Source organism: Leucopleurus acutus (genome assembly GCF_964270905.1).
Source record: "Leucopleurus acutus genome assembly, chromosome: 1".
Classification (NCBI taxonomy): domain Eukaryota; kingdom Metazoa; phylum Chordata; class Mammalia; order Artiodactyla; family Delphinidae; genus Leucopleurus; species Leucopleurus acutus.
Window position 1 is genome coordinate 24,968,433 of NC_139142.1, and position 14,278 is coordinate 24,982,710.

Genomic DNA, 14,278 nt, shown 5'->3' on the forward strand with positions numbered 1-14,278 from the left:
TATTCAACTATTGTATTCTTTATGAGCCTTTACTCTTCGTAATACTGACTCCTTCATAGACCTTAGTCTGAAAAGGTTATAACACATAGACTATGATTTCTTTTTATAAAGTAATGAGTAATTCTTAGATTTGGGGTTTGGTGGTATTGACTTCATTAACTTCTTCACACAGGAAACCTGGACAAGCATGAAGAGCTAGAGAAGCTTGTGGCAAGTTTCTTGGGAGTGGAAGCTGCTATGACATATGGCATGGGATTTGCAACAAACTCAATGAACATTCCTGCTCTCGTTAGCAAAGTAAGATTTAGTCTGTCATTTATGAAAACTCCCTCGTATATATCTTCTTTTGTTTTGTAAGGCATTCAGGCAAGCCAGAAGCTCTTGTAAACTTTAAACATAGTTTACCCAAAGATATTTCTATCATAAAATTTTATATAATTTGTGTGTAAGTGTATCCCATGGAGACTTTTATCAGTTGAAGCTTTTTCTCTGGAACCCATGATCTTTTCTCCTTCCATTAGATGACTCTTGCCTTCTTCGTTTCATACAGTTTTAAAGGGATTCTCATAAAAGACTAAAATTATGGAAGAAAGGATATTTAGTTTGGAAATTATTTATCAGGTGGTTTTTTTGTAATAGAAAAATATGAAAATATATAGGTCCCTAATACTTGTTCTTATGGTAATGCATGTTGTTCAGAGATATATGGGCCAATTATGTGTGTATATATATATAATACATATATGTATAATATAGGTAATAATATAGGTTAAAAGTAATAATATAGGTAAATAATAAGTTAAAAGTAATATATATGTATGTATCTTATTTTCTGTGGGTAGAGTTTGTGAGGGGACAGTGGAAGAGATAAAAGATAAGAGACCTTGTAAATCACATTTTAACAGATTGGCACTATCAACTTGAAAGGGCCCTCAAGGGCTGGCCCTACACATCTCATTTTAACATTGATATCTAGGCATGGTATATTGAAAAATCAGTGTATTAATGAGCAGAAGACCTGAGATTTTTTTGGTTGGTTATATGGTCAGATTTAGCTGTGTGACCATGAGCATGTCACAACCTTTCTGAGCCTCAAATTTTCCTTTTTGAAATGAGGTACTTGGACTACGTTAACATACATATATGGTTCCTCAAGGAATAGATGGGACAAATAGAAAACAAAAAGCAAGAGAAGCGATTTAAACACAACTATATTGATATCATATTAAATATGAATGGTTTATATATTACAATTAGAAGATAGAGATTGTCAGACTAGATAAAATTAAATAGGTTTCCACCAGAGACCTACTTTAAATTTAAAGACACAGGGAGTTCCCTGGTCCAGTGATTAGGACTCAGTGCTTTCACTGCTGTGAGCCCAGGTTCAATCCCTATTTGGGTAAACTAAGATCCTGCAAGCTACACGGCATGGCCAAAATTAAAAAAAAAAAAAAAAAAATTGAAGACACAGGTTAAAAGTAAAAGGATGGAGGGCTTCCCTGGTGGCGCAGTGGTTGAGAGTCCGCCTGCCGATGCAGGGGACACGGGTTCGTGCCCCGGTCCGGGAAGATCCCATATGCCGCAGAGCGGCTGGGACCGTAAGCCATGGCCGCTGAGGCTGCATGTCCGGAGCCTGTGCTCCGCAAAGGGAGAGGCCACAACAGTGAGAGGCCCGCGTACCACAAAATAAAATAAAATAAAATAAAATAAAAAAAAGTAAAAGGATGGAAAAAGTTATAGCATGTAAACAGTAATAATAATTTATATAATATTTTATTATAATATAATAAACTAATAAATATATCACTATCATATATAATATTAATATAATAATATAAACAAAGATTTCAGAGCAAATTGATAACTTTGCCATTGTGCAGGCTTTCCTTAATAAAATATAATTATTAATGATTTTAGCATTTTGTAGTTTGGCTAACTAAACCTTTCCCCCCAGCTTCTTACCTTCCTGTGCTTGTGGTTTTGCAGGGTTGCCTGATTCTGAGTGATGAACTGAACCATGCATCATTGGTTCTAGGAGCCAGACTCTCAGGAGCAACCATTCGAGTCTTCAAGCACAACAGTGAGTTTGTTATGGAATTTACTGCTGGCTTTAGTGTGTAATAGTCTTTGGGTTAGTGGCAGTGGTAACATTAATTACATTAATAGGAAATACAAGTGAAACTGAAGTAGCAACATTTAAAATGTCTTTCTGGTCCAGTCTTTTAAAAGTTATTATCTTTCTCATTGGAATAAAAATAAAGGCTGAAGGAAGCCTTTTGGTACAAAGTAAAAACATTGAAAAAAAAACATTGTTCTTTTTTTTTACTTTGAACTTTTTCATCTTCCTTGTTTACAAGTCACTTGTTTAGTATGCATTTGCTGGATGCCTGTGGTATGTCTTGCCATAACATTAGGGGTATTAAGGTGAATAAAGCAAGCTCCCTGATCTCAAGGATCTCTGACTGGTTGCTAAAGAGACTATAGACAAACCAGTAGTTAGAATACAACAGACGAATACTGAAATGCAGATATGAACAGGTGCTGTATAAGCACGGAGAAGAGTGGCACTAAGCCAGACCTTTCTCTCTAAATGGAAATATCTTTGTGCATTATTAAAATAATCACAATAAAAATGCATAACTTTCCAAGTTAAAACCCTCATGTAGAGAGGAAAGATTACCAAGCTGTTCAGTATCATCATTTACCAGACTGTGTACATGTATAGACAAAAGGCTAAAAGAATATGCGTTCAAATGTTAGGTCTGTGCCTCTGGATGGAGGTTTATGGATGGTAATAACTTTCTTCCTTTTGTCTTTGTTTTGTCTAAAATGTTTTACAGTGAGAAAGATATATACAGTATTTTGTTTTATGTAAATGGGATTTATTAAACACTGTTGTGTGACTTGCTGTTCTCTTGCAACACATCGGGAACTTTGGAGTACGTGTGACTGTCCTCCTCCCGTAATGCCAGGGTGGCAGGCAGTGCCCTCATTCAGTCCATCCCTCAGTTTGAACATCCAGGTTGTTTCTGAATTTTTCTGCTAGAAACAGTACTACTTAACATTCACATTTTTGCTCACTGGTCTGGTTAGTACCTTAGGATAAATTCCCAGCAGTCTTTAGAATGCATGGTTAAAATGGTATAAATTTGCTATGCTTTTCCAGATTGCCTCCAAATATGGTACAAATTTTTATACAATAACTCAGCTCAAAAACAGTGACTGTTTCTACTCACAGGCCAACATAGGCCATTATGCATCATTTAAAATCTTTTCTAATCTAATAAGTCCAATAACATATTAATTTTTGTTGCTTTGATTATTAAGTGTTGAGCAACTTTTTTTTTTTTTTTTTGTGGTACGTGGGCCTCTCACTTTTGTGGCCTCTCCCGTTGCGGAGCACAGGCTCTGGACTCACAGGCTCAGTGGCCATGGCTCACGGGCCCAGCCGCTCCGCGGCATGTGGGATCTTCCCAGACCGGGGCACGAACCCGTGTCTGCTGCATCGGCAGGCGGACTCTCAACCACTGTGCTACCAGGGAAGCCCCAAACTGTTTCTCTTTTTACTGATTATAAGAGCCCTTTATTTTGCAATATTTTTTATTTTTAACTTTGTTTTTAGTGTCTTGCTGTGCAGACTTATTAAAATGTTTATGTTGTCACATTTATTGTCTTACGACTTTTGTTTGGATTTTGTGTAATGGCCTTCCCCATTTTTATCTAAATCTTTAGTTTACATGGGATTTGGAGAGTATACTATGAGAGAGGTATTGAATTTTTTTTCCTGAGTAGATAATATGGTCAAGCATTCCATAGATATTTCCTTTCATCTAAAATTTTGAATCAGTGTTTATTTTTCCCTTCCCTTCTGTATATAAACAGAGGAAACTGAAACAATGAGTCCATTTTTACTTGTCTCCTGCTGTTTGCCACATGTCGCCCTCTGCAGCAAGACTAGTGGCTTCAGATGAGACTTTTTACTTTGTGGGAGCATCTCCTATCTCTAGGTTAGATAGCAGATAGATTGTTTTGTTATGAATAACCAAAGGTGTAAACACAGTCACAGCTTTTGGCCATTTTGTGTTTGTAGTATGTGTTTTTATTATCTTATTTCTCTTTTCTGCCAATTTGCTCTCTTATGAAGAGAGCAAATTCATGTAAGTTTGTAACCCCTTCCTTCAGTGATGAACAGTAAAGAATACAAAATCAGATTTATGGGATGCCTCCCACCCCTGGTAAACACACCCTAGACTTAATGTTGCATAGATTTTTGGGCGGGGGGGTTCGTAGGGGCATTGTTTCAGGGCAGATATTTTAAGTATGCAGTCTGTAGTGGTGGTAGCAGTGGTCTTCAAAGCATTTGTCTTTTTTTTTTTTTTTTTTTTTGCGGTGTGCGGGCCTCCCACTGCTGTGGCCTCTCCCGTTGCAGAGCACAGGCTCCGGACGCGCAGGCTCAGTGGCCATGGCTCACGGGCCCAGCCACTCCGCAGCATGTGGGATCCTCCCAGACCGGGGCACGAACCCGTGTCCCCTGCATCGGCAGGCGGACTCTCAACCACTGCGCCACCAGGGAAGCCCGCATTTGTCTTTAACAGGAAAATTATGCTCCTCATTAGTGGTAGTACTAGCCAAGTGTTTCCTGGGCCTGTTAACCACCTTAATGACCAACAGAGCCAGAAGACCTTGGTTGTGGACAGGCAACTGGTCAAGTCAGACATGGAACAGTCTCAACTGATGGCCAAGCTTGCTAACACATAGATTCATGCTTGCCCAGACTGGTGTATATTCAACCCACTACCAAGATGAAGCTACTTAGCAGGCTTTTATTGAATATATCCTAGGTGAAAGGAAATGGGGTGTACACTTTGAAGCTTTTCTCCCATATTTTGCTTCTTAGGAGGTGCATGTATTTGTAGTACTTCATTCACACTTTCTTGCTTAGCCTTCTTTATGCATTTACTTCTGAATGACTCACTAGGATTAAAGATACAGTTGATTGTATAAATACAAAAAAAGCTAACTGAATGGCAAGGTATTTCACATGAAACACTGGTCATTTCATAAGCATGCTAACCAACTGAATCACTTGTGCCACACTCATTTAGTCGAGTTTCTGTGGTTCTGAACACTTGTTACATTCTAGATGAGATTTTAATTCAAGCCAGCAGTAGCTTACCCATTTGGCCCTATCTTTTTCTGCCCAGTTCTAATTATGTTAATGTCCTTTGCTATCTGAGACACACTTCCTGAATAAGAAATGTATATTTGCACTTTAGGAATAAAGTTAGCAAAGAGGAAGATACTTTGTGCTGAAATTATTTTTTGTGTGCCATAGATATGCAAAGCCTAGAGAAGTTGTTGAAAGATGCCATTGTTTATGGTCAACCTCGGACACGAAGGCCCTGGAAGAAAATTCTAATCCTTGTGGAGGGAATATATAGGTAATCCTGCTTTATTGTTCTTATGTCTGATTTGCGCCATGGAGTCATAGAAGTTTAAAGCTGAAGGGGACACTAATCTAGACTCCTCTGGAACTAAGGAGACAGGGTTTCTGACTTGTTAAAATACCTGGCTCTTCTTTATTCTTTCCATCATGCTGTATGATCTCCAGATCTCCTTTCTATTTGGCTCTTTTATTTTTCCACTGTTTGTAGAGGGGGTTTATACATAGGGGCAAGAATTGGAATATGTTTTCTAATATGTCAGAACAAATTACACGCCATTTAATTTTAAGAAATACTTTATTTTGCTTACCTATTTGCAGCCCTGGCATTTATTCTCTCATCTCCTAATGTTTTTTATTCTTTTCATGTAATTTTAATTACACATGCAATGTGATGCAAAGTCTAATGTTGCCTATAATTACAAACTTTAGAAGAATCTACTGTGACCTCTATCCCTCTGTGGTGAATTAAGATCACTTGTATTCTGGTGTTTGTTTTAAAAGATCCAGTCTCCTTTCCTTTAGATATCTGCCTATCCATGGCATTGTCTTTCTTTGCCAGTTTAAAACCAGAGGTATGCTTCTTTTAAGGCTGGCTACTTTCCTTCACCATGTGCTGCTTTGTAGTTTAGCCTTTGGAGGGTAATCTTATTTTTTCTTGTTCCCAAATCTTGTTGTAACTCTGAATATGGAAAACTAGTGTAATGAACTCGGCACCTTGTTGATGTTCAATAAATATTAATCCTTTCTTTTTCCTTTGGGGGATAAAAAACCATTGCAGTCTATTAATGAACAAAGATTTAATAAGTGCTGCAAGAGAGTAGTGGGTTAATAACAGAACTGCCTTATAAAATATACTGGAAAAGTAAGTTAAGAACTGTTACATGTCTTATGTAGAAGACTAATAATATAGATTGCAACTTGGTTCCAATGGTATTGTTGAGACTGAATGAGAAGATTATGGACCACAAGTGTAATATATCTGGGGAAAATTTTTTTATTCTAAAGTGTCTGGAAGTTCACCTGAGTTAGTATGAACCCAAGGAAATAAAGAATTGTTAAAACTGCTAAAAAAAAAAACCACAGGCAGAGTTGTCAGACCATTTAAAAAGGCAGTAAACTTAAAAAATTAATAATAATAAAGTGTCCAATTCCTAATTTTTGAGAGTTAAGAGGTCTCAGTGTGTGTATTTTTTACCCTGTTTTGCCAGCATGGAGGGATCTATTGTTCGCCTTCCTGAAGTGATTGCCCTTAAGAAGAAATACAAGGCATACTTGTATCTAGATGAAGCTCACAGCATTGGGGCTCTGGGCCCTACAGGCCGAGGTGTGGTGGATTACTTTGGCCTGGATCCTGAGGATGTGGACATTATGATGGGAACATTCACAAAGAGCTTTGGTGCTGCTGGAGGATACATCGGAGGCAAGAAGGTAAATGGGCCCTGAGAATCAAGCAGCTAAGGTTCATAAAGGTACTGGCTACTAGATTTCGATTTGGTTACTCACATTTAGCAGATAGAGTCCCAAACTTGGATGTGGAGATCCTAAATTTGTTTGTGATTTAGGCGTATAATGCCAGCACACTTCACACTTCAGCTGCCTGGTGAGTGACTCTGATAAGCTGGTTCTGTTCATTGTTTGTTGTTTTCTTATTCGTTCTAAACTACATCCTGGTCTGAGTACAGAATACCCTCTTGTATGAAAGAACACACAGTGGTGCTGCCTGTTTGCCATAGTCTTCTATTGGGTTTGAGCTGTGCTCACTATTTCAAACATAGTGGGGATGTCATGGGAACTGGTGGGGGATAGAAGACCAGTTTCTTCCCCTGCCCTTGGATTCAGATGCATCTTGGGTGAGCATCAAGACAGGAAGAAAAAAGATTACTCTGCTAGCTCTGGTGTACTAACAAGGCATTGTATTTTCCAATTCAAAAATTACGTAATGAACTCTGGGGTATTTGAGAATCAATGTAGCATGGTGGAAATGGTTCAACCATGGAGACAGAGCCCTAGGTTTGAGTATTTCCCAAACTTCATGAGACCTTGGGCAAAGTATTTAACCTTCCGATTTCCTTATCAGGAAAACAGAGATAAATGTGCCTGGCTTATAAGATTGTAGTTAAGGTTTAAAAAATAATACATGTCCATGCTATAACGTAGAAATAACCTTGAAAGCCTTATGTTCAATTAAAGAAGTCAGTCACAAAAGGCTAAAGTATTTTTTTTATGTGATATATCCAGAATAGGCAAATCATAGAGACAGAAATAGGTTAGTGGTTGCCAGGGCCTCAGGAGATGGGGGAAGTGGAAAGTGACTGCTAATGGGTATGAGGTTTCTTTTTGAGGTAATGAAAATGTTCTAAAATTAGATAGTAATGAAAGTTGCACAGCTCTGTGAATATACTGAAAGCCACTAAATTATACAGTTTGAAAAAGTGAATACTATGGTATGTGAATTGTATATCAATAAAACTGTTATTTTAAAAAACTCTCCAGTATTAGGAAAAAAAACAGTGTATGTCAAGTATTTGTACATAGTACATGGTAGGTGCTTAAATGTCCTTAAATAAATGCCCTTAAATTCCTGTTTAAAATTCCTCTTTAAAATTTGATGCTGGGAGTCTTAAAGCATGGACTTGCTCTTAATAATTCATTGTCTTTTAGAGAAACCCCATTATCAGTGGTTTTAGTCAAGTTCAATAGATATTTACTTCAATTTTTGAAAGGACCAGGCTCACTTTGGGGAATTGATTGGTTTTTGGTAAGATTTGTTGCTAAACAAAAGGATAGAAAAATAATACTCTGGGAGATCATTGAGGTACCGTGTATTTATGTTTTTTTTGGTTTTGTACAATTTTTAGTATCTACACTGTTTTCTGGCAGCATTTTCTGTCTCCTGTTTTGGTTCTGGAACATAAGCTTCTTTGTGTGCACATTTTATATAAAGACTTAGTGAAGTTAAAAGGTATCAGAGAATAGAGATATACAACTGATTGTTTTGAAATTTTTGTGACTGACAGACAAGTTTTTTTTTTTTTATTCAGTGAGATGGCTTTAGCGTCCTTATGAAAGACCCAATGAATTTCTGTTTAACTTTTGCCACATTTATATCATTTTATAAATCTCTGTTTATCTGGAGAGGACATTTAGTGTCTTTAAAATTGATATTAGAGACCTGTCTCTTATTTGGGAATGTAAGGATGAGCTTTGCAGGCATGGGATAAGATGCAAATGATATTTTCTGTAATACTTAGAAGTAAGTTGTATCTAAACAGCAATTCGAACACTTGCTTGTTGAATTTAGCATTGCAGAGCTGTTTATAACATTAAATGGTATGTTCTCTAAGTTTAGAGGTCTTCTTTAAAGCTAGTTCTTCTTCCTTTCATGTTGTGGCATGTTTAAAAAACGAAACAGAGAATTCCCTGGTGGCCCAGTGGTCGGGACTCCTCTCTTTCACTGCTGAGGGCGCAGGTTCAATCCCTGGTCTGGGAACTAAGATCCCACAAGCTGCGCAGCACAGCCAAAAAAACAAAACAAAACAAAGCCTAAGGATGTTGCCATGTGTCTGACCCGGTTGTTGCTGACAGTGTGCTTTGACCGTATTGGTTGATCTCATGTCTCAGATAGATGTGCCTATTCCAGTGCTATTGAAGGGAGGAGGCTTCTGTCACCTGGGAGGAAGGCAGTGACATTGCCGGTGAATTCCTGCACTGCCTCTAATGACTTGCTTCTGTGAACTCCCCAGGAGCTGATCGACTACCTGCGGACACATTCTCATAGTGCAGTGTATGCCACGTCACTGTCACCACCTGTTGTGGAGCAGATCATCACTTCTATGAAGTGCATCATGGGGCAGGATGGCACCACCCTTGGTAAGTCTTTCTTTTCTTGGAAAATTTCCTGGGCTCAGTAAACACTTAGCAACCAAAAGTACTCTTTTTCTTGAGCTCTTTTCCTAAAAGGAGGAGTCAGGTATACTAATGGGCAGCGCTGGCAGGTATGTGAGGTCTTGGTTTCTAGGGACACTTTTCAGTGTGTTTACACACACCATGAGAACTAGCCTGGCTCATTTCCTGTTGAATTTTCTTGTCTACAGATGGTGAGGCTTTAATCTCACTATCCTACGTATTCTCATATCTTAGGTGATAAGTCTTCAGGGTCTTTCTCTTTTTTTGCGGTACACAGGCCCCTCACTGCTGTGGCCTCTCCCGCTGCGGAGCACAGGCTCCGGACGCGCAGGCTCAGCGGCCATGGCTCACAGGCCCAGCCGCTCCAAGGCATGTGGGGTCCTCCCGGATCGGAGCACGAACCCGTGTCCCCGGCATCGGCAGGCGGACTCCCAACCACTGCTCCACCAGAGAAGCCCTTCAGGGTCTTTCTTGAATTGCATAATTTTATGTGAAGATGTAATTCACTGTGTAGGGATGTTTTGTTCCCATAGTATTTAAAAGTTGCTGTTTCCGTGAATTAGTGTCCTTGATTTAATACCTTTTAAAAGAGTTTCTAATTTAACATACAGTATATAATAAAGGTCATCCTGAATCTATTTATTCTGTCTTTGGTGGGATTTGTAGTCCAAACTAGATTCTCTGACTAAAACATACTCAAGTGAACCAACAGTGATGTTCGCTTTCTATTTGACTTTTATATCACTAGAGGGCAGTGTTGACTACAGAAAAGTTATAATAAAGGGGGAGCAATTGGGTTTTTTTGTTTTGTTTTTTCACTTTGAGAAGAATCTCCATTGTGAGTGTGAGACATACATTTGCTTTTTGCTTTTTTAATACTTCTAAAATCACTTTTGCTCTAGTGAAATATTTCATGTTATCAGCCTTGCGCTCTCTACTCTTCAGCTGTATAATATTTTGTGGTAAGATTGATCTGGTTTGCATTGAAAAACAAGAAAAAAGTAGTATGTCTCATTTTCATTGATTTAAGCCTGTTTTCTTAAATCAGAATTTTCCCTTAATATTTTTTCTGATCTGTGGTACATGCATCCTTGTTGTCTCTTGGAAGTGTTGATCATTTTTAGTTTCATAAATTGATTCCTTGGGGAAGAATATAATTCATTAATGTCGTGAACACCACATGGAGCCTTGTGAGAAGCTCCCTGCTAACAGAGCTACAGCGTTATCTTCTCTCTCTCATATAAGGTATTAACTAGAAATAGTATGCTTTGACCTGAGTGTACGTATATGTTCATATATGTAAATGTATGTGTATCTATGCTTATATATATATGTACGTAGCTAGCACTTAGCTAGTTATTTGCCATAGGTGCATCAGCCTTGTGGATTCAGCACACAGATTTAGGTGACTGAAAAACGAATGGTAACAGCTCTCAAAGTTACCTTAGATAATTTCTTTGCCCTGTCCTAGAGCATGGATCCACGTGATGCGTGACCTCTGGATAATGACTTATCTGTGCTAAATAATGAAATCTAGGCTCTACTGGCAGACAGAAAATGAAATATGGTAATTAGATATAGACTTCGGGTTAGCACTCATTTTCCAGTTTATCTGTTGCCTCTCTAACCGCCCCCTAAGCTTAGTGGTGTGAAACAACAGCCATCTTATTATGCTCACAGATTCTGCGGGTCAGGAATTCGGTCAGGGCACAGCAGGGATAGCTTGTCTTTGCTCCACAGTGTCTGGGGCTTGAACTTGGAAGACCCAGGCAGCTGGGGAAGACTCTGATGGCTGGGGGCTGGGATCATCTGGAGGCTTCTTCACTTACACATCACTTGGGCTGGAGTGACTTGAAGGCTGGGCTCAGCTGAGGCTGTTGACCAGAGCACCTTCACGTGTCCTTTCCATGTGGCGTGGGCTCTCACAGCATGGAGACCAGGTATCCAGATAGGACCCTGCAGAGAGCGAGCATTCCCAAAGAACCTGCTGAAACCCCATGACCTTCTGTGATCTGTTGTTAACAAGCAAGTCACCAAGGCCAGCCCAGAGTGCAGGGCATGGGGAATCAGACTCCACCGCAAATGGGAGGCAGGTCAAAGAATTTGTGGCCATTTTTAAAACTTGCCACTACCAGCCTTTAGATAATATATTTTAAAATTAGTCCCTAAAACTTTTAATTAGTGTGACAGACTTCTGCTGGTTATGTTGTTTCTCTCCCAGAATAGAGGATAATAAAAATCTAACCATTTCTCATAAAACCTGCTACCTGATCCTATTTAAATTTGGCCTGATTTCTTTTAGATTTGAGTGGGTTAAGGCAGTGCTTATTTTTATGACATCATTTTTTTTTTTTTTTTTGCGCTACGCGGGCCTCTCACTGTTGCAGCCTCTCCCGTTGCGGAGCACAGGCTCCGGACACGCAGGCTCAGTGGCCACGGCTCATGGGCCCAGCCGCTCTGAGGCATGTGGGATCTTCCAGGACCGGGGCACGAACCCGTGTCCCCTGCATTGGCAGGCAAACTCTCAACCACTGCGCCACCATGGAAGCCCTATGACATCATTTAATGCATCTTTTCATTGTCCTTGAAGAAAAAAAGGTGGAACCAGACAGTAGCCTTTTGACTATGCCTTAAGGTGACCTTTAAAAAAGAGGTATCTGCAATTAATTATCTGAGTGTGATTTTATAATAGAAGTCACCTACCTTAAGAGAAACTTAATTTCCTATGTTCAGAACATTGAATTTCATTAATTCCACAAACATTGAGTATCTCACTACATGTTAGACTCTGTGAATCAGAATCCATAGGCAGTGGGCATCCAAGCAGGTCATTTGAATGAGGTGTACACTTGGGGGTTACTGGGGCTGTAGAGGGTAGTGGGCTGTTGTATTAATCCCAGAGATTACTGTACCATAGAAAAATTGAAGTGTTATTAATCATTCACCAAATATTTGAGTGCCTGCAGTGTGTAGTAGGTGCTGATTCATCAAAGAATAAAATACCCCCAAATTCCTGCCTTGCGGGGTTTCTAATAAGGGAAATAAATCATACAGTTGCTAGAAAGTGGTAAGTACTCTGGGAAAAAGCAGGAAAGGTAGGTGTTGAGGAGTTCTGGAGACACAGTTTGTAATTCTAAATAGGGTGGTCATTGAGAAGGTAAGATTTTATGGAGCACTTGAGCAAGGTGGGAATTTAACCCTGAAAATCCAGGGCTAGAAGGCCCCGAGATGTAGGTGACTCCATGTTCAGCAATAGTATGAAGGCCACTGTGGCAGGAGCATAATAGTATAGGTAGAGTGCCTGGGGATGAGTGAGTGAGGTAAGGACAGCGGGGAGACTCTTGTCCTGCAGGGGTGTTAGGTTGATATGAAAACGCAGACACACTGGTTCTCTTACCTTGTCTAGTATCAAACTCAAATTCTTGAATAGTTTCTGTGGGCTTTTTAATATTGGCAGGCTTGTGGCCTGTTTCAGATAGGTTAAGAATTTTACTGCCCCTTCAGATTTCATGAAAAGTACAGAATATAATATACCCATGATTATATTTTGAAGAAATTTGTCTAGAAAGAGTCAGATTTGCCTAAGACCTATACCAGTGGTTTTCCTTTCAGTGAATTTCAGTAGCACTGTGAGTTGGGAATGGGGGAAGCAAAGTGTAACCCATATATGAACAGAAGAGACTGTTACATGATAATACTGATATTGCAAATGGAAGAACTCTTTCTTTACTTTGTGGTAAATATCTCACATATGATTTCTATTTAGGAATGAGAGGGGAAAAGATCATGTAATGTTAGGGTTTGGTCCTAGATTTAATGTTGGTTTAAGGGAATATTAAAAGTAAGAAGCTGGTTTTCTTGTCATGTCCTTACTATTATTCTCTGACTTTTGTTACCAGGCATACAAATATTAAGCATTATTTGAAAAAGCTCATTTTTGACATAATATCTTCTCCTTCTTGTAAGACATAATAGTTTTATATATTGCATGTTTTAAATTTCTTTGTTGTGTAAACTTATTTCATCATAAACAGTCCTTCCTGTGGGGCCGCTCCAGAAGCTTTTCTCACCAAACAGGATGCCAAGCCAATGGAATTCCCTTGCAGATGGGACTAAAGACAGCAAAGAGTCACCAGGAACTTGATTTCCTTTATTTATTTATTTTTTCCTCCTGTTTCAGTTTCAAATAATTCAAAGAATTATAGGACTAGAGGCTTTAAATAAGCTGCAGTTAGCACAGCATTTATTTATTTATTTATTTATTTATTTTTATATAACCGGTTCTTTTTAGTTATCTCTTTTATACATATTAGTGTGTACATGTCAATCCCAATCTCCCAATTCATCCCACCACCCCATTACCCACCCCCACTTCCCCCCTTGGTGTCCATACGTTTGTTCTTTACATCTGTGCCTCCATTTCTGCCTTGCAAACCGGTTCATCTGTACCATTTTTCTAAATTCCACATATATGTGTTAATATACGATATTTGTTTTTTCTCTTTCTAGCTTACTTCACTCTGTATGACAGTCTCTAAGTCCATCCATGTCTCTACAAATGACCCAATTTTTGTTCCTTTTTATGGCTGAGTAATATTCCATTGTGTATATGTACCCCATCTTTATCCATTCATCTGTCGATGGGCATTTAAGTTGCACCCATGACCTGGCTATTGTAAATAGTGCTGCAATGAACAGTGGGGTGCATGTGTCTTTTTGAATTATGGCTTTCTCTAGGTATATGCCCAGCAGTGGGATTGCTGGGTCATATGGTAATTCTATTTTTCATTTTTTAAGGAACCTCCATACTGTTCTCCATAGTGGCTGTATCAATTTACATTCCCACCAACAGTGCAAGAGGGTTTTTCTTTTCTCCACACCCTCTCCAGCATTTGTTGTTTGTAGATTTTCTGATGATGCCCA

The 14,278-nt window shown here is 38.9% G+C and overlaps 1 protein-coding gene across 1 annotated transcript in view; it reads left to right on the forward strand.

Annotated features, from left to right (window-relative positions):
- Nucleotides 1-14,278, forward strand: part of SPTLC2 (serine palmitoyltransferase long chain base subunit 2) — a 110,808-nt gene that overhangs the window by 40,945 nt on the left and 55,585 nt on the right. Inside the window, exons 5-9 of the mRNA XM_082832584.1 lie at nucleotides 173-297; nucleotides 1,990-2,083; nucleotides 5,339-5,444; nucleotides 6,658-6,877; nucleotides 9,193-9,319. Coding sequence (XP_082688710.1) covers nucleotides 173-297; nucleotides 1,990-2,083; nucleotides 5,339-5,444; nucleotides 6,658-6,877; nucleotides 9,193-9,319 — 672 coding nt within the window. The remainder of the gene's footprint in view (nucleotides 1-172; nucleotides 298-1,989; nucleotides 2,084-5,338; nucleotides 5,445-6,657; nucleotides 6,878-9,192; nucleotides 9,320-14,278) is intronic.